The sequence below is a fragment of the Trachypithecus francoisi genome, unplaced genomic scaffold (genome assembly GCF_009764315.1).
Source record: "Trachypithecus francoisi isolate TF-2019V2 unplaced genomic scaffold, Tfra_2.0 Lachesis_group11, whole genome shotgun sequence".
NCBI lineage: Eukaryota > Metazoa > Chordata > Mammalia > Primates > Cercopithecidae > Trachypithecus > Trachypithecus francoisi.
In genome coordinates, this window is record NW_022681456.1 from 63,332,393 (window position 1) to 63,358,399 (window position 26,007).

A 26,007-nucleotide genomic window follows, 5' to 3' on the forward strand; every position below is an offset into this window, starting at 1 on the left:
GTTAAGTACATTCACACTGTTGTACAACCAATCTCTGGAGTTCTTTTCATGTTGAAAAACTCAGTACCCATTAAAAAACTCCTCATTCCTCCCTCAGCGCAACTGGTAACTGCCATTCTATTTTCTGTCTCTGTAAGTTTAAACGCTCTAGGCACCTTTTATGTAAGTGGAGTCATACAGTATTTGTCTGTTTGTGGCTGGCTTATTTCAGTTAGCATAACATCCTCAAGGTTCATCTATGTTGTAGCATGTGTCAGAATTTCCTTCCTTTTTAAGGCTGAATAATATTCCATTTTAGATCACATATTTTGTTCATCCATTCATCCATTGATGAACACTTGAGTTGCGTCCGTATTTTGACTATTGTGAATACTGCTGCTATGAACATGGGTATGCAAATATCTGTTCAAGACCCTGTTTTCAATTCTTTTGAGTATATACCCAAAAAGTGGGATTGGTGGCTCATATGGAATTCTATTTTTAGTTTTTTGAGGAATCCATCATAGTGTTTTCTGCAATGGCTGCACCATTTTACATTCCCACAACAACACACAAGGGTTCCAGTTTCTCCACATCTTCACTGACACTTTATTTTCTGCTTTGCTTTTTTTGATGGTAGCCATCCTTGTGAGGGTGAGACAGAAGAGTCATTTTTATAGAGATACGGTTTGATCACCTTTGTTATAACCTCTGTTCGTTTTGAAAACAAGATAAACAGGAAACTTCTCTTCTTCCTTGATCCACAACTAAGCCTGCCTGGGTAAATGGACGATTGAGTTAGTGATGGAGAAACTGAACAGATGCTGCTTCAGAGAAGGCACAAAACGATAAGCAGCAGGCGTCTCTGCTCAGTAATTCAGTGTACTACAGTGGAACAAGAGTTGTTGGCTAGGTGTAGTGGCTCTTGCCTGTAATCCCAGCACTTTGGCAGGCCGAAGCAGGAGGATCCCTTGAGTTCAGGAGTTTGCGACCAGCCTGAGCAACAAAGTGAGACCCTGTCTCTAAAAACAAACAACAAACAGCAAATGTTTACTAATCACCTCATATGCCTTAGGCATTGGTCTAGATGCTGCAAATACAGCATTAAACAAGGATTTTCTGCTCTCTGAGAATTTATATGCTAGCAGAAAAAGATAATAAACAAGCAAAATATACCAAGATAATTTCAGACAGAAATAAATGCTGTGAGGTAATAAAACAAAGAGGGACACAGGCACTGAGTCCCTTGAGCTTTAGCCCTATGACCTAGAGTTTTCTAAAAAGATAAAATTATACACTAACCTTTCTTTTTTTCCTGGAGACAGCCTCGCTGTGTTGCCCAAGCTGCAGTGCAGTGGCTTGATCATGGCCCACTGTAGCCTCGACCTCCTGGGACTACAAGCGTGTGCCACACTCAGCTGATTTTTGTATTTTTTGTAGAGACGGGGTTTTGCCATGTTGCCCAGGCCAGTCTTGAACTCCTGGACTCATACAATCCTCACATCTTGGCCTCCCAAAGTGCTGGGATTGTAGGTATAAGCCACTCTGCCAGGCCATATAATTACCTTTCAAGATTTCTTTTCCAACAAATATGCTTTGAGCACTAGGTACTATGTCCTGGGATTTCAATAAAAAAGATAAGAAGATTATTCTGAAAAATGAGATAATATATATAAAGCACTTGGAATAGGGTCTGGCACATAGTAAGCCCTCAGTAAATGATTATTATGTTATTATCATCTTTATTATTATTAAAATTATCTGTGAAGTTTCTCTTATCTCTAAAAAAAAAAGAAATTCAAATTTCCCTGTTCAGATTAGTTTTTCCCTTCCCATCCATAATGTTCTTGCCTCCTTTTAAACAGTAGCCTCTAAGTCTTTGTAAGTGTATCTTTCCTCTTTGTTTTCTGCTACATTTGGTATCTTCTCTCTTTGTTTTCTACTGCGTTTGTTTCCTTCTTTCTTATTTTCCCTTTCTGTCAGCGTGTAAACTCTAGAAGCAGTTCATCATGGCGGTTAACATTCTGGGCTCTGGAAAAAGATTGCCTGCCTGAATTTACATCCCCGCTTCTACCATTTTTTGGTTGTACGACCTTGAGCAAGTTACTGTTCTTTTCCCTGCCTCCATGAGTTTTCTCATTTGGAAAATTGGAGTAATAGTAGTATATATTTTCTATTGTTACTGTAAGGATGGAAAGGTATGACCTATGTGAAATGCCTGGTATGTAATAAGCATTCAATCAAGTTTCCACAGTTTTTATCACTGTACATAGCAAGGAAGCTAAACATGTGCCTGTAAACTGGAAATAGTAATATATACCTCACAGGACTTAAGTCACATTTGCATGACATTAAACCTGCAATGTATTTAGTAGAACACTCAGCCTACATTGCTTATCCTGTCTTTACCCCCCAACCCCACTTCCCTCTTACCACACCCCACATATAACTGCTTCCAAAAATATTTTCTTCTTGTATATAAAAAAGATCAGTTCCAATTATCCCTTCTCCTCTTATAATTGCTGTCTTAATCTCCTGAAATTCCTTTGCCTTCCATCCCGTGTAGTCCACCTCAGCTGGAATAGGATCAGTTTTCACTTCAAATTTTGGAGCCTGTCTTCTCACAGGAAAGGGGCCCTACCTCTGAGGAGGAGAAGCAGCACTCAGTCAGTCAGAGCTGCTCCCACTTTGACTTTCATCTGTCCTGATCTGTGCTTCTGTAAACAAGGCTGCCACCTCAGACCCCCAAGTCACCTGGGGACTCCAGTTCATATCATGGAGTCCTGTGTTCTTATTTAATGCCAGAATTCCATGCATGCCAAACACATGTGTGGATCTAAAGTGACTCCAAACCAAATTGGCCTCCAACAACACCTGTTCTGATCCTACTTGGAAGAAAGTGCTGAAAAACAGGCCGGGCGCGGTGGCTCAAGCTTGTAATCCCAGCACTTTGGGAGGCCGAGACGGGCGGATCACAAGGTCAGGAGATCGAGACCATCCTGGCTAATACGGTGAAACCCTATCTCTACTTAAAAAAATACAAAAAACTAGCCGGGCGACGAGGCGGGCGCCTGTAGTCCCAGCTACTCGGGAGGCTGAGGCAGGAGAATGGCGTAAACCCGGGAGGCGGAGCTTGCAGTGAGCTGAGATCCGGCCACTGCACTCCAGCCTGGGTGGCAGAGCAAGACTCCGTCTCAAAAAAAGAAAAAAAAAAAAAAGAAAGAAAGTGCTGAAAAACAAGCTTGGTTTGCTCTTTTTCTTGGCTCTTGTTATGTTACCATTAATTCTTGCCTGTTCACGCTCCCATCTCCCACCTCCCCTGCCGGCTTTCATAGCCTGACCTCCACCTTGGATTCCACTTCCCAGTCACATTCCCCTTTCAGGTCTAACAAATTGTCCTCTGGTTTTAAATGGAATTACAAATGCATTTTTTTAAAACCACATCACAATGCCTCCTCTATCTGTTCCTTCCTTCCTAAAGCAAATGGTCAGAAACTTTAGCCTTGGCCTTCCGCCACCACCAAGGTCTTCCCACAGGTCTTGTCTTTTCACTTCTGATAGGATGTTGAAAACAGATCCAACTTCTCTGCTCTGAAGCCTATAGGCACCCAACCCCCTTGGGTTTGAATTACTGCCAATATATGCATCAAAATCATCCTGATTTCTTCATCAAGACCCTTTCTGCATTCTTTCTGAGCAGCTGTTTCTGTTGTTTATGAAACAGATCCTCTCCTTGAACCTTCCTTTGAAAGGTCTTTCCTTCACCTCCTTCCTTCACAGGATTCACATACGTTTTCCTTTTCTTGTCTCTTCCTTCTGTTGTAGACTCTTCTAGTTATATGAAAAGCAAAACAGAAAACCTATCCCTTTCCTTTCACCTCATCTTGCTTCTTTTTCTCCATCATTCTTGCTTCTTGTTCCAGTCCTTTAGCTTTTTCCTATTATACCTCATTTTTAAAATTCCAATTTGTGGCTAACTGCTGCCATTAACCATGTTTTTGGCTCATGCCAGTAAAGGGAAAACTGGTCTCAGCCAATCCAAATGTCTACCCTTATGCATTTGCAGCGTATCTTTCTTCATCACTTATTCAAACCTTGTCCACAAATTCTGATTTTCCTGGCTATCCTTACCTTCAGCTCTGAATCTGTCTTCAGAGATTCCAGAATGCACTATTCAACATACAGAAATGTATTTAATCATGGAACTCTTCACCACTGTCTTCAAAGCACATGACTTATTTAACTCCAAAAATAAACCCAAGTGAAGGAAAAGAAGCATCTCTTGGCCTCATTTTTTTTTTTAAAGAGGAACCAAAGATTTCAAGATATCAAGTAACTTGTCTGAAGTCAAGTAGCTTGGGAAGTAACAAAATGGACTTATTGGAATCTGGGACATTTACCTGATCTCTAATTATTTCTTTGATTTTTATCAATCTTATAGATAAAAGTAAATAGGCTTTTGGAATATGTTTATTGTAAAACTTCTTGACAAAAATGTATCTCTTTGATAATACTCTGCCAATTTAAATAAATGAGCGCAGGAGTTTGAGGCCACCCTGGGCAACATAGCAAAACTCCACCTCTTAAAAACAAAATGCAATGACAACAGGACACCATAATTTTTAAAACAGTTTTTAGTATAAATGAGAGCTGCTTTATGAATAGATGGAGTGACATTGTCAGCAACTGCCTTAAGAGTACAATTTGAGGGACAAAAAATTGCTGCTTCTTAAAATATCTATCTATGGAGGATGCTAAAATGTATAGCAGATGTCTAAAATACTGCTAGTAAAGAGCTAATCTTGGATGGATTCTTTTAAAAGAATCATCCTTTTCTAAAGTTTATTGAACCTGGGGATGGGAGATAGGGTAACACTTTATGTCTTCTAAGCTATTAACGCTTCAATCTAAACGAGGTGACCTGTTCTTTTCAGTGTGGTAGCTGGAGAGAGTGTAACTCCTGGCATTAGGAATACATTCAGAACTTGGCTTTTGATGAAGGGAAATTGAAGAGAGGGCTTCAGATGCTGGACACACCATGGTGAGGTCCTTTGATCAAGGAGACTGTTAGACAAGCTCATGGCTTGTCTTGGGAAAGCAAGAGGCACTAAGACAGAGCCAAAGAGCGCTCCAAGGGACACTTTGGGCAGGACCAGCTACATAATTTGTGGGGCCCAGTATAAAATGAAAATGTGACATCTGTTGATTAAAAAGTATCAAATACTTCAAGACAGTGACAGCAAAGCATTAACCCAAGTGCAGGGTCCTTCTCAGCATAAGAAAGTGAGAGATATATGCACAGGTCACAATCCCTTGAAGCTAACTCTGTCTTAGGATATTTTTAGAATGGAATGAGTGTTTGTATTAGGTTGGTCCAAAAGTAATTGGGGTTTTTGCTATTACAGTTATTTTTGCACCAACACAATAGTTGGGCCTGCATCCTGTGTTCTGTGGAACAGGCATCTGAGACCTCTGCTTAGAGTGGTGCTCCTGAATCCTGCATACATTCATTCATTCAACAGGCATCACCAGATATCTGCTACTGAGCATGAATCAGGCACCTGGGTGTAGAAAAATGGTTGTCTTAACTGGCTTTCCCAGTTTCCAAGATTGTCCTTCCCAGGACATAGTTTAATTAACAATTATTTACTGAGAACCTCCTAAGCCAAACCCTCTTGGTGGTGTTCAGGAGCAAAGTAGGTTCTCGACTAAGTTCAGGACACACACACACACACACACACACACACGTTTCTTTATTGTCACCCAGGCTGGAGTGCAGTGGCACGATCTCGGCCCACTGCAACCTCCGCCTCCCGGGTTTAAGCTATTATCCTGCCTCAGCCTCCCAAGTTGTTGGGATTACTCCCAGCTAATTTTTTTTATTTTTAGTAGAGGCAGTGTTTGGGAGCCGCCTCAGGCTCCCAAAGTGCTGGGGCTGCAGGCATGAGCCGTGGCACCCAGCCCTACATTGTATTTCTTTGACGTCTTCCCCACTTGGAGATTCACAGTAAGCATTAATGCATTAAAAAATCTAAAATCTCCCAGTGTAGAAACTCCCTTAATTTTGTTTAAGCATTTTTTCACATTTATTTGACCACAGATGAATTTCCTCAAGAGCCATCTAAATGAGAGGGAAAGAAGTTGTAATAATAAAGGTAAGCTGTTCTTTCAGGAAGCTTTGTGGTGAAGAGAAGACTAGAGATGGGATAGTAATTTAAGCCCAAACCTGGACCACTAAAAAGAGGAAAGAGGCCAGGCACAGTGTCTCAGGCCTGTAGTACCAGCAATTTGGGAGGCTGAGGCAGGTGGATCACTTGAGGTCAGGAGTTCAAGACCAGCCTGGCCAACATGGTGAAACCCCATCTCTACTAAAGACAAAAATTAGCCGGGCATGGTGGTGCACACCTGTAGTCCCAGCTACTCAGAAGACTGAGGCAGGAGAATCGCTGGAACCCGGGAGGCAGAGTTGTGGTGAGCCGACTTCACACCACTGCACTCCAGCCTGGGCGAGAGAGTGAGACTCTGTCTCAAAAAAACAAATGTGATGGGGAAGGAAGGGTGGAGCCAACTAATTAAAAGCAACTAACTAAGTGTAATAAGAGAGAGAAAAGACAGAGCCAATATATCAGAAGGCTGATATTTTGTATTTGGCAGAATACAAGCTTCACAGGCTTTTTTCTATCCTTTTCTACTCTTTTTAACAACCTCCAATCACTAGCAATGAAGGCTGCACACTGTGCATCTTATTTTTATAGTCTACCCCTTGTCACTCGTAGCTGCCTTCTCTGAGGAGTCCAGGTATGGCTAACGGCAATGAAAAAGACAAGACAGTGATTTGGATACTTGAAAATGGGGCTTCTTTCATGACCGATCAGTCAAAAGCTTGAACACTGGATAGGATTAAAATCTTGATTTCCACCACCACCACCCCCAAAATTACAATGCCTGGTCATTGTAATTTAACATGACAAGAACAAGCAATTTCTACTCAAGTCACAAATCTGCATTTTAGTAATAAATTTAAATGGTCTGGTTCAGAGACAAATGTTTTATGCTGAATGGATGTTTCCAGTATAACAACAATGACAAAACCATTTGGTGGATTCCTCATTCTCTGGCAAGACATTATTTTTATTGGCTTTGGGACAACTTCTATTAATAGATGCTCAGTTCTCATTGCAGATTCATGAGTCTGTGGTTCTCCTTTTACTAATACTTTTGAGCATATTTTGAACTAAAATAAGATTTCTTTTTTTTTCCAAGTAGGAGTTCAAATTCAGTGCAAGGCACCCACGAATGTTTTATTTAGAAGGGCATTAATGGATCATCCCCTCATTTCCACTGCATTCACTTTTAATTAAAAGATGAAGTGGGTGGTATGGCAATTGCAACTGAACACTGTCTGGTAAGACTAGTAAAAGAATGAGATGCCAGACATCTCTGGACCAGATATCAAGGAGCTTGGTGCCTGGCTCTGCCCCCTGATTTTCTATGTGACTATTTGTCCACTCTAGGCCTCTGTGTCTACATAGTAAAAGGAGATGTGGGGCATAACAGTGATCTCCAGCCTTTTCTGGTATAAAAGCCAGAAATATCTTACTATCAAGAGCAAGATATCTCATGGACCTCCACCTGATTGTTTTATTTTAATGCTTGCAAGTTAATATTCATTCTGTGACTCACAACAAAGCTTAGGTGGATGTCCTTCAACAAGATGCTTTTCCATCCTGGAATTCAGTGATTGCAGAGTGACCAACTGACTTTCTGAGATCCCTCTCAGCTCTTGCTTTCTTTGAGTCTTTGAAGCTTTGTTTATGTGGAGAACAATGGGATAGCAGTAATAGTCATAACATTGGCCAAACATCTCCTAGGAAAAGGGTGGGTTTTTTAAAAATCTAGCCTCAGGAATATATTGCCCAAAGTTTTCATTCTAAAGGAAGAATTCAAAACCAAAAAAGGGGAAATCTCCAAGGCCGCATGACCAATTTTGAAGTTTTTATAAAACACTCTGAACTGAACTTTCAATTTTGCTCAAATTAGATTGACTAAATTCTGGATTTTAGGGGTTCTGCTGTTGTTTTCTGGAGTGGGAGGCCTAAGTGGGTTACACACAAGATGAAGGGAGAGGAAGTTCACATTTTAATCTTGCCTTCAGCAATGACCCCAAACAAGTTGCTATATAAACCGGGGAAAATCGTTTATCTCTGATTATTTTAGTTTAGATTACTTATTATTAATATCTGAATATGATAAGTACAATGAACTGTCTGTTGGCCAGCATTGTTGCAAAAGGGATATTTTGCTCCATCACGTATTTCTATTAACAGGAGATTACCATACGTCTCTAGGTCAACAAGTTTTAAAAAGTATAGTTGAAAAAAAGATCCATAATATTAGTACTAAATTGATCACAGTTCAATCATTTTTTATTACTTAGAAAGCCCTTCCATATAATTCTTAAACCTTCTAATCTCAAATATCACTAAATTGTTCTAACGATACCACCTAGTTAAAAATACCAATTGCTATAAAGCTAAACCAACCAGCTTCACTGCATGCAGCTCTTGCTACAAAAGATTCATTTAGGCTTGTGTATGTCAAGGTTCTACAGTTTGAGATAGTGATTGAAGGTCATTTACACCTTTCTCATGAGAGATGCACTGTCTCAGTTTATTACTGTAGATGATATTTATATTTTAACATCAGACAGTGCTTCATATGCACATAGATATTACAGAAGTATGACTAAGGAGCAATTCATGACCATCAGAAGACATCTAAGCAGGCAGGAAAGGAACATATTTCATTGCAGACTGACCTCAGATAACTTTTTCCTCATCGTTTTCCTTTTAATCCCACTGGCAACTAGACACTGGAAGAATTTTAAAACAGAGCCTGGGAAGTTAAACATGTAAAATAATATCTGATTCCAAGGCCTTTTTTTCCCTCTTTTTTTGTTCCTGAGTAACAGGAAATTATCTGTCTAATCCTTCTTTTTAAGAGTCAAGGATGGAATTTGTAGTTGCCTGTACATCCTTACCTTAGAGGGCTTAAATTGGAATGACATCCAAAGGCCTCACTTGTGGCTTCCCACACAGGATAAAAAGATGCTTCCAATGTGCGTCATATCATTGTTTAAATGTTTTGATTAGTCACTTCAGTTCGATGATTTTCTTTTCTTTTTTAACTACAGCAATCTCAGAAGAATATATATGCCATCAATTTCCAAGGATAATATATGTCCCCAGCATATTTTTTGTTTCTAAAACCTGGTTAAAATAATTTCAAAACTAAAGTTTCTGCTTGTTGGTCTAAGGTTTATCAACTGTAACCTTACATTTATCCATAGTTCTCTGCATTCCCAAATACTCACAAAGATTCCTCTGATTAATGAACTTCAAAGATCACATTTGAAGATCAGGAATTCAACAGTTTGGTTTACTTATTTTAAGGACATTTGGAGATAAAGCCCTAGAAATTGATGTGGATTTACTTGACATTATAGTTCCTGAGATTGTAACAAGAGGTCTACTTTGTAAAACTTATTATGCCAACTGAATCTTCCAAGTGGTTACCGGGACATTTTCCTTCTTCCCAGCTTGGAGTTAATTAAGTGTTAACTTGAGTGTTCAGAAGAAAACAGCTAAATTTCAGGGGGAAAAAATGGAACTCAAAATATGTTAGACTCATCAATTGAATTATTTGATGTGTGCTGATTTTTATGACCTACAGATACTTTAGAACACATCTATTTTGGAGAAGGTGTCTATGTTCAAAATTCCTGGTCAGAATTGGCCAAATTTACATTGAAGTTCTCCCTCCTTGATATGACATCTGTATAAAGACATGGGAAAGCCTCTGTCCAAGGGGCCAGACACACCTTGCAGCTGACCCCGGCTAAGCACAGCAGACGGTAGGCTCACTTGACTCATGCCCAAGCTATCGGAGCTTTACCCAGGAGGCACATTAACGTCCACACCTTTTGTTCTAAATTTACTGTACCAAACTTTACCAAAAGAATTCCAGATTCGAAAATAATAAAAAGCAAAGGAGCATAAGTTTCATTGTTAGCCCAGAAGTGAGTCATCACTTCAGAATTTCTTCTGTCTACTGATTAGACCGGATACGGGCTGGGCGGTACGACAGGAAAGGCTGTTGCTTTCTGTATGTGTGAGTGAATAGTCACAAAAGGTCAAAATTTTAACATGTTAAAAGCCAAATCTCTCTCCTGGGCATCTGGAGGGGGTTTTTTCAAAACACCCTCCCAGTAGCAAAGGGAAAAAAAGACTACATTTTTTTTTTCCCTTTCTAACCTGAGTTTACCCCCAGCTGACACAGCTACGTGCTGCTCTGCATGGAGACTGAGACGACACTGATCTTTGTGTTTGGCAGGGCTAATGTGATATGAGATTATCTGACGTTTATAGGAGGGTAGTATATCTGAATCCTCTCTGGCCTGTCCAAACACAGTGTTCATAGTCTGCGGGCACAAAGAAATGCAAGCCACGTGGCTAACACCACTTTTGCAATAAAGGGAATGGCTTTCTTCCACAGCATGGCATGGGGCATCATTAGGATGAACAAAAAACTTATCATCCAAACCAAGGTACTTCTGAGAGTGAAAGGTGACCCAATTAATAATGACACCAGGACAACACCAGTGAACCACGACTCTTCCAAACATAGTTACCTTAGGTGTTGTATTAACTAAGAATAAGAAAAATAATACACAGCATTTATTTAGTACTCACTGAAGGGCAGTTACTGTGCCAAGCATTTTGTGGATTCTTTCATTTAAACCTTGCAAAACTTGAAGCCTTATTAGATAAAGACCTAAATACCTTATTAGCCAGGCCAGTGGTTTTCAAACTTCTTTATGAACAATGGAAAACATTTTGCAGGCAGAATCTTCCACAGAACACCAACACAGAACACCAATAAAAACACAACTTCCCTGATCAAAGCTGGGATTGGCATCTAGTCCTAATGACCCATTCCTCCTCCTCTGCCCTGCCCAGGGTTCTCAGGCACCTTTATAGAACCCTGGGCTTCTGGGGATTCTGTGAATAGCCTGCAGCCAGACATTGATATGCTCTGATTCATTTAATCCTCACAACCCGATGACGTTTGTCATTTATGTCATTTTACAAGTGAGAAAAGCCGGGTTGAGAAGGACTGAATGACTTGTCTAAAATCATTTAGCTAAGTAAGTTAAAAAACAAGGATTCAAACCTGAATCTGTCAGACTCCAAGCCTACTATTTTCCACTACATCATCTGCCTCCACTATGCCTGTCTTCTAGGCTGGTCAATATTTAGAAAGATATTTGGATCTTAATGGGCAAACTAATGTCCTCTGCCAGATTTGCTCTTGGTTCTCCAAGGTCCTTGGGGGCCTCCCTCCAGAGCCTCCTAACCAGTCCTGTTTGGTACCAGATGGTACCAAAGAGTAACAATAACAATAATAATGATTGACATTTACGGTATTGATATGTGCTTGGCTGTGTGCTAAACATGTTAAATGATTGTCCCATTTATTTCTCACAACAATGCCGTAAAGTAGGAACTATTGTTTTTATTGTCGCATCATTTGCAGATGAGAAAACTGAGCACTGCAGAGATTATGTAGTGGGGTAAAATATCTAGTAAGTGGTGGAGACAGAATTTGTCTTGACAACAGTGTATGCTGTCTCCCTCTTAATACACTCTGGTCCCCCCGGTAATGAACTTGGCACCACACTCTCAGCTAGCTGGGGTTCCCTTGACATTTTTATATGACTTTACTCTTTTTTGGTGAACTAACTCCTGCTCAGCAGTAGGTATTGTCACTTAATGTATTATACCTCCTGGGAAAACAAATGTGTACTGGAAAAGAAATATCTGAGGCATGATAAAATTTTAAAGAGTTTATTTAGTAAGAAGCCAGTCATACATTGGGAAACACCAGACCAAAAGAGGTTTAGTGTTCCTATGACAAAATGCCAGAGGCAAGTATTTACTGGGAAAGTGCAGAAACAAAATAAAGAATTTATTTGGTTGGTTTGCAATTATATAAATGCCTTTTTTCAGGTACCATATTGGAAAGTCTTTAGTGACATAATAACATGTGAGTTGGGTGCTTATAATTGGCTGCGGTTATGGTTTAGTTCTAACATAAGCATTTATCAGATATGAACCCAAGTTAAGTTTCACTTCTGTTTGCAATTTAAGGTGCATGCATATTGGTGAGCACCTGTAGTCCCAGGTACTTGGGAGGCTAAGGAGATCACTTGACCTGGGAGGTTGAGGCTGCAGTGAGCCATGATCCAGCCAGGATGACACAGTGAGACCCTGCCCTAAAAAGAAAAAGAAAAAGAGCACCCCTGTTTCTCACCTCCCAGAAGCACTTTGTATTGGGAACTTTGTATCAGTAATATAGATCCAGACTAGCAAATCCATGAAACCTATCTGACCTAAGGGCTTCCTGGAGTCCAAGTCAGAACTCTCCTGAGGATGAATTACTATAGAGCTGTCTTGAGAGTTCCATAATTAACCTAGCTTTATTCATTTATTCCATAAAGATATTTTGTATACAGACACTGTACTAGCTTCTTAATGGTTTCTTTTTTTACTATGACCAGCCTATCTAAAAAACTGTATTTGCCAGGCATGGTGGCTCATGCCTATAATCCTAGCACTTTGGGAGGCTGAGGTGGAAGGATTTCCTGAGCCTAGGAATTCAAGACCAGCTTGGGCAACATGGCAAAATTCTATCTCTAAAAAAAAAAAAAAAACCAGAAAAAATTAACTCAGTATGGTGGCATGCACCTATTATCCTAGCTACTTGGGAGGCTGAGATGGGAGAATCACCTGAGCCTTGGAGGCTAAGGCTTCGGTGAGCTATGACTGCACGACTACACTCCAGCCTGGGCAACAAAGCAAGACCCCGTATCAAAAATAAGAAGAAAGAAGACTCTGTTGACCTTTGTAAGAATGGATTATCTGTTATAGAGCAAATGCTATCCTCCCGCCTCAGCCTCCTGTGTAGTTGGGACCACAGGCATACACCACCGTGTCCAGCTAATTTTTCTTTTAATTTGTAGACAGGATCTAACTATGTTGCCCAGGCTGGTCTCGAGCTCCTGAGCTCAAGTGATCCTCCTACTTTGGGCTCTAGTGTTCCACTCAGCACTCCCAAAGTGCTGGGGTTACAGGCATGAGCCACTGCACCCAGCCAACAGAGTATTCTGCATATCAATATATGCAGTAGGACATTTATTTAATATTTTCAAAGATGATTATGATGAGTTCCTGAATTTGAACCAGCCTCCAGTGAATGCATCCTGGAATACCTTTTGCTTTCTTTTAGCCCAGTGTTTATCTGTTTTCACATGACATGAAAATAGCATGACCTGGGTTATTCATTTGACAAGTATTTACCTAGGACTGGTAAGTGCTTTTTATTGTTACAAGTAGAAGAAGACTATGCCATTATGCTTGTAGGTCTTTAAAGGACCTACAACCTAGTTGGAAATAATTTTAGAATGGGATTAGATAGTATATGACATGATATCAGCTTACTCATATTAAAGACCCTACTTTGTCTCTTTTTCTATTTTTTTAATGCCTTAGATAAAAAGATGTAAGGGATCCTTGTTAAATATCTGGGAGACACAATGCTGGGAATGAGAAATGGAAGACTAACATTGACTGATAGATAATGATGCAGTAAACAAGAGCATTGTGCTGAACTAACAAATTGAAATTAACAAGAATAAATAGAAAGGCTTGCGTTTAGTTTCAAAACTTCAGTAGCATAATTACAGGATGGAAGAAAGCTGTAATGTCCACATTCAAAAAAAGTCAGTTGGCTTTTTATTTAATCTACACCATCAGTTAATACCTTAAAATGCTATGGAGCACCAGGCACCATGTAAGCACTGGGGGACCTCACCACCTGATGCACCCGCAAGTGCAAATCTATTGGTCTCTAGTGTACAGCTGGAGGAGAAAATAAGCCTACTTCATAGATCTCATCAGGAGGAGACACAACACTCTAAGAAGGTCATATTTGATAACATAGCCTGTAGAAGAGGGAGACTAGAGTGGTGAGTGACAGAGAAACCAGGCTGTTCAGAAATACTGAGTGACCACAGGATGTTTAGTCTAAAGAAGAAAAGATGATAAGACTTTGATGGCTGTTTTCCAGCCTTTGGAGAGCTGTTGTGTGACTACAGGGGAGCCTTAAGACTTCTTTTGGGTTATTTCAGTGGGACCAATGAGGTGAAAGTTAGAAACGGGCAGCTTCATGTTGATGTCTTAAAAGTTTTCCTGCCAACCTTGGAAAAGCCTGCCTCTAAAATTGCAAGATTTCTACAAAAGCTATATTTTCAGTGACTAGAGTAGATGATCTCTAAGGATTCCTCTAATGCCAATTTTTTTTTCATTTTTATTTTCCAAATTAAGTGGGAGGTAAGAGAATTTTTCATAATACCTTCCTGAAGCCTTCAGACCTGCAAGAATTTTGCCAGCCCACAATTAATGAGTATGTTTCTCCATCTTCGCCACCTTCACTGGCTAAAACAACCTTGATTTAGTGAACAGAATGTCATAGTAAATATACTCCAACCATTAAATTACACCACTGGCCCACTTAGGGCAAAACAGTTATTAAAATCTAAACTGTGTCTCCATTCATTCACCAGTTGGATATGTAAATACCAGTGCTGACCAGAACATACAAGAAGGGGAAAATCTTGCCTCAAAGTGAGGTAAATGGTGAGAGGAAGTTGACAGACCAGAGCCTAAGAGGTGGAGCACATAGAAGCTTCCATATACTGTCTGCAGCTCAAGGGGGAGTAATGGTACTCTGAGCTGTGCAAATGCCAGAGGAAGGGAGGCACCTCTCAGCTCCCTGGAGCTACCCTAATATTTGCTGTGGTGGTGTCTCCCAAGCTTCACAGTTCAAGCTAGCATCTTCAGAACACCTGCTATGATTTTAGGTGAGCCCAGATGTCATCATACAGTTAAGAAGAGAAACCATTACCACATTCTCAGCTGGCCATTTCTGTTGTTCACTTCTGACCAAGGAAGACTTTGCCCAGATGGTTGCCTTCAGTGCAACAAAATGTACAGTTCTAGGGGAGAAAGACCAATCAAATACTTCTGTCAATAGGTTGCTGTCACCAAAAACTGTGAATTTACCTCTTTATTTTTTGCCAAATACATCATTTTGACATCATGTTAATTTTCCTGGGGAATCACTGTTTAAAACAGGGAAGTTTTACTGCCTTTAAAATTGACATAGGTTGACAAATAAACATAGATACAAGCCCAGTTTTTATTATTACCATTAACTAGAAGTCTTGTTACAGTGAGACAAGGTATCTTGTTTTTAAGTTGAAGTGCCTAAATAATCAAAGTTATTTTGAATGATACTAACAGCCACTTGGAAAAATCTGGTTAAAACATGGAGTTAAACTAAAATATAAGATTTATTGCATGATTGCAGAGTTACAGAGACTTTACAAGACTTCAAATAGTTACCGACAGTGATGCTTTTATACAGTGAGCAGGAATAGTAAGTAACATATTAATGTCTTGTAACTTTGTCAAGCTAAAAAATCATAATTATAGGGCTGGACACTGTGGTTCACGCCTGTGATTCTATCACTTTGGGAGCCCGAGACAAGAGGATCACTTGAGTCCAGGAGATCAGCCTGGGCAACATAGTGAGACCTTGTCTCTACAAGAAAAAACAATCAAAAAATTGTCCAGGTGTGGTGGTGCCTGTAGTCCCAGCTACTCCAGAGTCTGAGGTGGGAGAATTGCTTGATCCCAGGAAGTCGAGGCTGCACTGAGCTGTGATCATGCCACTGCATGACAGCCTAAGCAATTCGGGAGTCCTCGTCTTAAAAACTGAAACAAAAAAAGTATCATAATTATGAAGGGGGAAAATGTGATATAGGTATTATGTATATAAAAACATAATGAGAAGCACCATTATTTCTCATGAAGCCAAGTGCCTTCTATGAATCCATTGACAAGAAGGGTGCTGAGCAGCTAGTGATAATGGTGATAACCGAGAGGAAATGCCAGAGCAGAGCCAATTCTCTTTTTCCAACTCATTTAAGGACTCGCCCACTATTGTGTTTAGACACCCAGTACACCCAAAGGCTAAGGTTGCTTCCATACAACATATTCAAATAAACCATTCCAAGGTAGACTTATTTTTACCTGTAGAAAGAGCAACACTTTGCAGATGAGTTTGGTTTGGTTTGTCTCCGTCAATCAATTTTAAGCCAAATGTATAAACCATTTTAACACGAGATGAATCATGAGGCACCTCAGAAGTAATATCAATACACCAGCTACACTGAATCTCTTTAACCTTCACAGCAACCTTACAAAGTAGTTACTCTTACTATCCTGCTTTAAGAGAGTAGGAAACTAAAGTGCAAGGGGTTTTGAGGAATTTGTCCAAGAACATCCGGCTAAGAATTGGCAGAGGAGGGATTTGAACTCACCTTGGCTGATGCCAAATCCAAGTACTTGATCATTAGACTTACCACCTCCCCAGTAATGTTACATAAGTAAAATTAATCACATACCTACTGTGCGCCAGGGACTGTGTTAAGCCCTTTATATACATTGGCATGTTCACTTTGATAGTTGAGACATTTGGACACAGGTTAGAGGAATAACAAAAGAACCACTAGGTCGACTGTTCTATGTGTCTTTGACATAACACCCTAGCTTGGATGTAATCTCCGTGTTACTTGAAATTGCAAGATTTTAGCAAAATGAAGTTATTTTGTGATTTCTTCCTTGCAGAGGTGGAATGGTGCAAACCAGTGAGCAGTATGAATTTGTGCACCATGCTCTGTGCCTGTATGAGAGCAGACTTTCAGCAGAGACTGTTCAGTGAGTCACTGAAGACTTGTCAGACCATCAATCTCTTGATGTGGGTGATTAGTCAAATTACCCACCCAAGGCTTCTAGAAGGAGCTTCCTGCAATGGAGGGAAGGAGAGGCTTTGAAGACAACGTATGGCATGGATTGTGGAAGACTGGGCAACATATTTAAGATTGCCAGCTCCTTGTGTATATGAATGCATTTGTAAGCATCCCCCAAATTATTTCGAAGGTTTTTTGATGATGGAGGTAAGATAGGTTTCTCACACAGCCTAAGGCAGATTTTGTTTTGTCTGTACGAACTCTATCTGCCACACAGAATGTATGTATGTAATATTCAGTAATAAATGTCATCAGATGATGACTGGATGAGCTGCTGAAGACATTCGTATTATGTGTTAGATGCTTTAATGTTTGCAAAATCTGTCTTGTGAATGGACTGTCAGCTGTTAAACTGTTCCTGTTTTGAAGTGCTATTACCTTTCTCAGTTACCAGAATCTTGCTGCTAAAGTTGCAAGTGGTTGATAATGGATTTTTAACAAATAAGTCTTTGTTTTTGAAAAACAAAAATCAAAAGCAGTAACTATTTTATATGGAAATGTGTCTTGATAATATTACCTATTAAATGTGTATTTATAGTACCTCCTATCAAACAATTACAGAGCACAATGATTGTCATTGGGTATATATGTATTTACTCTCTCTTATTGGTCATAGAGGTGACTTCTGCTCCAGAACTCTATCCACTGTATTTCTACATCATGAGTCATTTTACTTTAAAAGGGAAAAACAAATTTGTAGCAACTATGAAGTATCAAAAATTTTAACTACGTGTCACTCTTTTGCTAAGAAGGGATTTTTGAATATGCTATCTACCTGGAATCTCTCTCTCAACAAAATGTATATGCCTTCAGGAATGATATAACCTGTCCCATTTTCAGAGGTTCCTTATGAGGACATTTCCATGTATGTCCTTACATTTCTGAAAGGTTTCAACCTTCAAGAGACAAAAAAAATTCAAATAACTACCCTCAGCAAACACTAGCTGTTCTGCTCAAATATGAATTTTTAATGCAGCAATGTTGACTTTGTTTCATACTGCCAATAAACTCTTAATACTAAACACTGAGTAAAGCATATTCTTTTTTCTTTCTTTCTTTTTTTTTTTTTCTAGTTGGAAAGAGGCCATCATCTGTTTGGGGAAGACCAAAGTACATAATGTGATGGGTTTAATTTTAGTGTCTGCATCTCCCCAGTGAAGATGACGATCTCAAAATGTAATATTGTCATCACTTGGGAGATAATGATCTAGAAGTGCCATCATTATGTGGTTTTCCTCAATAGACTCGCAGCGTATCATTATACAAACAGTACGTGTTTATGTCTTTATGTCACTTGTCATAGACCCTCATGAATTACATGGCTTGTGTTTATTCAGCAGAATCACATCACCTGAAGAGATGTAATGTTTCGGGAACATTCAATTATCTAAGATTACAATTCCTTTCTTTCTTCTTGAGGTTAAGAAGTAGTCACACGCCAAAGGAAAGGTAGGTGAGGTCTTAATGAGATTTACTCTGCCCTTGAAGGCTGGAATATTTTCTACATAAAAAAAAGAGAGGTAATCATAATCCCTTCTTTCTAAGGAAACAGACAAAAGGACACTGGTGTAAAACTTCCCCAAACAATTCAATAGGAGGAAGTGCTCGTCACTGACTTTTCCCCCCACCATGAAGGCACATTTCCTTCCTAGTCTTTGCTTCTCTTATCTGGGAGAATTTTTTTTTTTTCCCAAGCGAAGCATGAACAGTTGCTAAGTGGAAAATGGAGGCTGAATTTTACATGGTGATTCTTACCTGCTTGATCTTCAGGAACTCAGGTGAGTGAGTCTGCCTCAGTTTCCTGAGGCATTTCTTCCAGATCTAGCCAAGGAGTCTCTGGTCTTTGAAAAGTGTCTGAAATGAGGTGGAAGGGGCCAGGTCTCCATGGCAGTTTAGCCAAAGACGATGAAAAGTGGGAATAAAAGGAGCCAGCTATGCCCACACTGTTGAGATTTCTCTCCAAAAGAAAATAAATGCTCTCCTCTCATCCTCCAATGCTTGAGGCAGCCCCTGAAATGATACATTTAGAGCAGAGCATAAAGAACCCCGAGGAAAAGTCTGTGTTATTATAACAGTCTGTGGCTTTCCCCAAGCCTTTTTCCAACCCGGTTATAGTTTTATTTTCTTTTGTGTTAAAGAAAGAAAATGGAAGAAATATGATTAAAGTGGGTGATGAAATGTAGTGTGTTTTATTTGGAAGTTGTCATTTGGCAAGGCTGAACATTTTCATGAGCGAGCTGGGCAATTTAAGTAAAACCTCATTGAAAATTGTTTCTGAGCCAGAATATCTTGCATTTTAATACTGATGTTTAGCAATCGGATGTTTAATTTTCTTACATTAGAAAATGATGATTTTTAAAAGATCTATTAGTATTTGAGAGAAAACTGTAGATATTGTCATAAAATAGAGAAATGTTCCTCTCCATAACTAAAGGAAATTTAGTTTGTGATAATCAATACTTTCAAGGGCTGCAATTAGCTAGGAGGTTGTGCTTGGAGAAGTGGGAACATTTGTTTTATTTTTTGATAAATGTATGCAATTTTTTAAAATTGTTAAACTATGAAATTTATATACAAATACTGCAATATGAATTTAAAGACTGGAAAAGGTGGTACCTTTTTAAGGTAGGAGAGGAAGGTTATATCGAATATGTCAAATGTTTAAAAAGGGAGCTGAGCGTTTCATAACTTCAGCATATCTAACTAATTGGGCTAAAATATACTGTATACTTTGGATGACTTTGTTTCTTTCCAAGCTTCCTTTCGTTTTCCAATAAGAGGTGTGTTTTTGTCCCCTAAAGCATGTGAAAATTAAAAAAAAAAAAAAAAGATGGGGCGTTAAGTGTGACATATTGACATTTTACATCGTCAGCTTTGGAATTTTAAATCATGTGTTAAATATGAGAATATTCACTTGAAATGATAGCAATAACAAAATATAAGTAAAACTAGTGATTTTATTCAGCTCATTTGTGGGTGGGTTCTTCCGTTTTCTAATGGGCCTCATAATTTGCTACCTAGTGCTTTATGAGCTTTTCATCTTCCAGAAGGGTTTCAGATTGTCCATGTCCAGAAACAACAGTGTCTTTTCAAAAATGAGAAAGTGGTCGTGGGCTCATGCAATAGGACCATCCAGAACCAGCAGTGGATGTGGACTGAGGATGAAAAGCTCCTTCATGTTAAATCTGCACTATGCTTGGCCATCTCCAACTCCTCTCGTGGCCCCTCCCGCTCAGCCATCTTGGACCGCTGTTCCCAGGCACCCCGATGGACCTGCTATGATCAGGAAGGCTTCCTTGAGGTGGAAAATACGTCTCTCTTTCTCCAGAAACAAGGCTCCAGAGTAGTGGTCAAGAAGGCCAGGAAATACCTCCATAGCTGGATGAAAATAGACGTCAACAAGGAGGGAAAACTGGTCAATGAAAGCCTCTGTTTAAAAAAAGGTGAGCTATTCCTTTCAGAACGAATCCTGAAAGTCTTTCTACTAAATATCTTGGGTTTTTTTGTTTTGTTTTGTTTTGTTTTTTTTACATTTAAGGGAAGTCCACATGCCCCCACATATTTCCTATGGAAGATTCATAAGCTAATGGAGGTGGATGGTGAAGTGCCCAATGATGGAAGACTTCATTACCCTCATTAAAATAAGCCCAACTTTTTCTATTGCTTGTTCTTCCTTCCCGTCTTGTCTTGCTTCTTTTATTAATTCCACAAATATGTCATGAGCCTCTCTTCTCTGCCAATAATATGGTTAAGCACTGTTAGATGTAGGAATATGGATCTAGGCATATACACAGCATACATATGTAATGACTAAAGTCAGTAATCAGGAAATTATTATATTTTATTGACAGACACTTCTGTTTGCTGATTATAAGAAATTATTAGAACATCAGAATGGTGCTTGACAAGACTGGAAGATAGATGTGTTTTTGCAAATCTCTTGTATTGATGTTTAGGGGTAGATATCTTTTGGAGGTAACATGCTTTTGAAATGTTAAGAATCAATAGGAAGCCATAGATTTTTCTAATTTATTGGCCATTAATGGATATAACCCAGATAATGGACACAGGTAAAAACATGTTATATACATGCGCGAGCTCCTGGTGCAGGACACAGTTCAGTCCTGAGCTAGGAATTGTTCTTGTGGAATATATAGGCAGTTTAATCTTCTCTTGAAGTTAATCATGTTATTGTGTATTTACTCCTCTATTAGAGGTTTGCTTTAGGAAGTCATGAAAGATAAAACTGATGAATCACAATATATTAGGCAACAATGGACCTTACAAAGTATGGGAAAAGTTGTCAAGAAATGAAGCGCCTCACTAAGAAGACAAATTTGTCAGGGTTAAGTAATTTGTCCCAGATCTATGATTAGAGCCTAAGTTTTTAAACTCTTTGTTCAGTGTACATTTCACTATACCAGAGATTCTCAAATGCTTGACCGCAGACTTGCCCCATGACTTGCATAAGAATCACGTGGGGTAGAAAAGGGAGGGCTTACTAAAAATACACATTCCCGTAGCTAATGCATGCTGGGCTTAATTCCTAGGTGATGGGTTGATAGGTGCAACAAAGCACCACGGCACACGTTTACCTATGTAACAAACCTGCACACCCTGCACATGTAGCCCAGAACGAAAAATACAAATAAAAAAAATACACATTCCCAGGATTCTTTCCCACCATTTTTTTCTCTACAACCACCTCCAAGATTCTGTTTCAGGAAATCTGGATTTGTGCATAATACTTGATATTTATTAATCACCAGAAAATTTCGATCCATAATCAAATATGGAGATCAGCATCCACTGTATTGTTAAGTCTTTTCATTAGGTATTGATTTTTGAGGCCTATATTAGTTTTTCCACCATGGTAATCTTTGGACAATTTTTTCTCATTCATTCTGTAAGTTAAAACAAGCATTTAACCAGGTACCAGTTGAACGTGTTACACTTTTCTACAATAAGCTCTATGCTTTGTTACAATAAAGGTTGAGAGTTATAGTTTCTATTCTTATTTCATTTCTGCTTATGAGAATAAGATAAAAAACCAATTAGAAAATTCAACTTTATCAGAAAATATTCAGCATATAGCACCAATTTGTACAATACCCTTCCTGTGGTTCATCTATCAAGGCCTCTCCTAAATAATATAGAAACATTATAACTATTCCATTTGTAATATCCAGTGTAATGGAACATTAAAATATTCCACTTGGAATATAACAATTCCATTTGTAATCTTCACAAGAAGTGAGATTCATCCCCAAAGCCCAATCAAACCTTATCTAACATAAGATTACTTAGTTGGAACTTTTAAAAAAAGTAGATATGGATTCAGTGGTGAGTTATTCAAGATAAAAGATAATTCATAGAAAAACTACCTCCTATGACCCTCATACAAATGTCTAGTAATGGACTTCAAAAATAAGGTACCTAGAATAAGCCATTTGCAATTAATCACTGAACAATACTATATTCAAAAAAATGCCTGATAATATGTGTTGGGGAAAGAAATGAATTTCTAGAAAAAGCAGAAGTTAAAATTTGCACAATTGTGGTACAAAAACACCCTTATATTTGTGTATACATAAGTATAACACATACTTTTGCTTTAACACAATTATAAGCTAAGAGATACATTTTTCTGCTCCATCTTAAATGCCATTGTGGGGTTTTTTTGTTTTTTGTTTTTAGAAACAAAGTCTTGCTCTGTTGTCCAGGCAGGAGAGCCATGATGTGAACATAGCTCACTGTAACCTCCAACTCTTGGGCTCAAGTGATCCTCCCACCTCAGCCTCCCGAAGTACTGGGATTACAGGCGTGAATCACCATGCCTAGCCCTGATAAAAGATTAAGAATGATACTTGTAGACCTATATCATGAGAGCTCACTGACCTGCTAGAGTAGCTACTGTGAAAAATTAACTGAAATGCATTCATATGTTTGCAATGAATGATTCCAAATCATTGTTTAAGTTGATAACTAAGTATTATAATCTAAAGCAGCACGAATACATGTGTTGTCCATCCATGGGATGTGAATTTTTTTGTGTGTTCTTCAGTAAAAGAAAGCAGACCTATGAAGGTAAAACTCTAAACCACATGTTTCATATTTGTTTCATAAAAGACACATTAATGATTGTATTCAAGTTTCCAGGTAATATTTATTTAACACCTACTATGTGCCAGAGCTTGTGCTAGTACTAAGGTACCCTCCACTAGGGATTTTTAACCCAAGCTGCATATTAGACTCACATGGTAGCTTTTAACTAATACTAGAGTACAAAACTTCTAAGCTGACTAAATCAGGTATTGTTTTTTTTTTTTTTTTTTTTTGAGACGGAGTCTCGCTCTGCTGCCCAGGCTGGAGTACAGTGGCCGGATCTCAGCCCACTGCAAGCTCCGCCTCCTGGGTTTAAGCCATTCTCCTGCCTCAGCCTCCCGAGTAGCTGGGACTACAGGCGCCCGCCACCTCGCCCGGCTAGTTTTTTGTATTTTTTAGTAGAGACGAGGTTTCACCGTGTTCGCCAGGATGGTCTCGATCTCCTGACCTCGTGATCCGCCCGTCTCGGCCTCCCAAAGTGCTGGGATTACAGGCTTGAGCCACCGCGCCCGGCCAGGTATTGTATTTTTAAAGTACTTTCTAGGTGATTCTGATGTGCAACCAACGTTGAAAATCATTAAATACGTCTCATTCCTTAGAGTAATGGGGAAATCAGATAAGTAAATAAATAGATAATTGCAATAGAATATAGAGAGAAGAAAGTACTTTCCTTTCCAATATATGTCCTTGCCAGTATGTCACATTAAGCACTCATTCTTTTTTTAAAAAAATTATACTTTAAGTTCTAGCGTACATGTGCATAACGTGCAGGTTTGTTACATAGGTATACATGTGTCATGTTGGTTGTCTGCACCCATCAACTCTTCATTTACACTAGGCATTTCTCTCAGTGCTATCCCTCCCCGAGCCCCCCTCCCCCGACAGGCCCCGGTGTGTGATGTTCCCTGCCCTGTGTCCAAGTGTTCTTGTTGTTCAATTCCCACCTATGAGTGGTACATGCGATGTTTGGTTTTCTGTCCTTGCGATAGTTTGCTGAGAATGATGGTTTCTAGCTTCATCCATGTCCCTGCAAAGGACATGAACTCATCATTTTTTATGGCTGCATAGTATTCCATGGTGTATATGTACCACATTTTCTTAATCCAGTCTATCATTGATGGACATTTGGGTTGGTTCCAAGTCTTTGCTATTGTGAATAGTGCCACAATAAACACATGTGCATGTGTCTTTATAGTAGCATGATTTATAATCCTTTGGGTATATACCCAGTGATGGGATGGCTGGTTCAAATGGTGCTTCTAGTTCTAGATCCTTGAGGAATCGCCAGACTGTCTTCCACAGTGCTTGAACTAATTTACACTACCATCAACAGTGTAAAAGCATTCCTATTTCTCCACATCCTCTCCAGCATCTGTTGTTTCCTGACTTTTTAATGATTGCCATTCTAACTGGCACGAGATGGTATCTAATTGTGGTTTTGATTGGCATTTCTCTGATGACCAGTGATGATGAGCATTTTTTCATGTGTCTGTTGGCTGTATGAATGTCTTCTTTTGAGAAGTGTCTCTTCATATCCTTTGCCCACTTTTTGATGCAGTTGTTTGTTTTTTTCTTGTAAATTTGTTTAAGTTCTTTGTAGATTCTGGATATTACCCCTTTGTCAGATGGGTAGATTGAAAAAATTTTCTCCCATTCTGTAGGTTGCCTGTTCACTCTAATGGTAGTTTCTTCTGCTGTGCAGAAGCTCTTTAGTTTAATTAGATGCCATTTGTCTATTTTGGCCTTTGTTGCTATTGCTTTTGGTGTTTTAGTCATGAAGTCTTTGTCCATGCCTATGTCCTGAATGGTATTGCCTAGGTTTTCTTCTAGGGTTTTTATGGTTTTAGGTCTAACATTTAAGTCTTTAATCCATCTTGAATTAATTTTTGTATAAGGTGTAAGGAAGGGATCCATTTTCAGCTTCCTACATATGGCTGGCCGGTTTTTCCAATCACCTTTTATTAAATAGGAAATCCTTTCCCCATGTCTTGTTTTTGTCAGGTTTGTCAAATTTCAAATGGTTGTAGATGTGTGGTGTTATTTCTGAGGCCTCTGTTATGTTCCATTGGTCTATATCTCTGTTTTGGTACCAGTACCACGCTGTTTTGGTTACTGTAGCCTTGTCATATAGTGTAAAGTCAGGTAGTGTGATGCCTCCAGCTTTGTTCTTTTGGCTTAGGATTGTCTTGGCAATGCGGGCTCTTTTTTGGTTCCATATGAACTCTAAAGTAGTTTTTTCCAATTCTGTGAAGAAAGTCATTGGTAGCTTGATGGGGATGGCATTGAATCTATAAATGACCTTGGGCAGTATGGCCATTTTCACAATATTGATTCTTCCTATCCATGATCATGAAATGTTCTTCCATTTGTTTGTGTCTTCTTTTATTTCGTTGAGCAGTGGTTTATAGTTCTCCTTGAAGAGGTCCTTCACATCCCTTGTAAGTTGGATTCCTAGGTGTTTTATTCTCTTTGAAGCAATTGTGAATGAGAGTTCACTCATGATTTGGCTCTCTGTTTGTTATTGGTGTATAGGAATGCTTGTGATTTTTGCACATTGATTTTGTATCCTGAGACTTTGCTGAAGTTGCTTAATAGCTTAAGGAGATCCAAAATCTCAGCCCAAAGCTGAGACTATGGGGTTTTCTAAATATACAATCATGTCATCTGCAAACAGGGACAATTTGACTTCCTTTTTTCCTAATTGAATACACTTTATTTCTTTCTCTTGCCTGATTGCCCTGGCCAGAACTCCCAACACTATGTTGAATAGGAGTGGTGAGAGAGGGCATCCTTGTCTTATGCTGGTTTTCAGAGGGAATACTTCCAGTTTTTACCCATTCAGTATGATATTGGCTGTGGGTTTGTCATAAATAGCTCTTATTATTTTAAGATATGTCCCATCAATACCTAGTTTATTGAGAGTTTTTAGT

General features: G+C 39.1%; 2 protein-coding genes across 4 annotated transcripts in view; both read left to right on the forward strand.

The window, feature by feature from the left end:
- The window catches only part of PTPRR (protein tyrosine phosphatase receptor type R), a 289,686-nt gene extending 271,692 nt beyond the window's left edge, over positions 1-17,994 (forward strand). The window contains exon 14 of one of the 2 annotated variants that reach the window (XR_004439734.1): positions 16,791-16,831. Coding sequence is in view for 1 of the 2 variants with exons in the window: in XM_033221272.1 (XP_033077163.1) it covers positions 16,791-16,884 (94 nt within the window). In the remaining variant the exon portion in view is untranslated. Of the gene's footprint in view, positions 1-16,790 lie in introns of both variants that reach the window. The other variant, XM_033221272.1, reaches the window with a different exon arrangement.
- A 126-nt stretch (positions 17,995-18,120) lies between these two features.
- Positions 18,121-26,007, forward strand: part of PTPRB (protein tyrosine phosphatase receptor type B) — a 128,081-nt gene continuing 120,194 nt past the window's right edge. The window contains exons 1-3 of one of the 2 annotated variants that reach the window (XM_033221270.1): positions 18,121-18,425; positions 18,518-18,750; positions 20,020-20,415. In XM_033221270.1, the coding sequence (XP_033077161.1) occupies positions 18,696-18,750; positions 20,020-20,415 (451 nt within the window). In that variant the 5' untranslated portion in view covers positions 18,121-18,425; positions 18,518-18,695. Of the gene's footprint in view, positions 18,751-20,019; positions 20,416-26,007 lie in introns of both variants that reach the window. The other variant, XM_033221269.1, reaches the window with a different exon arrangement.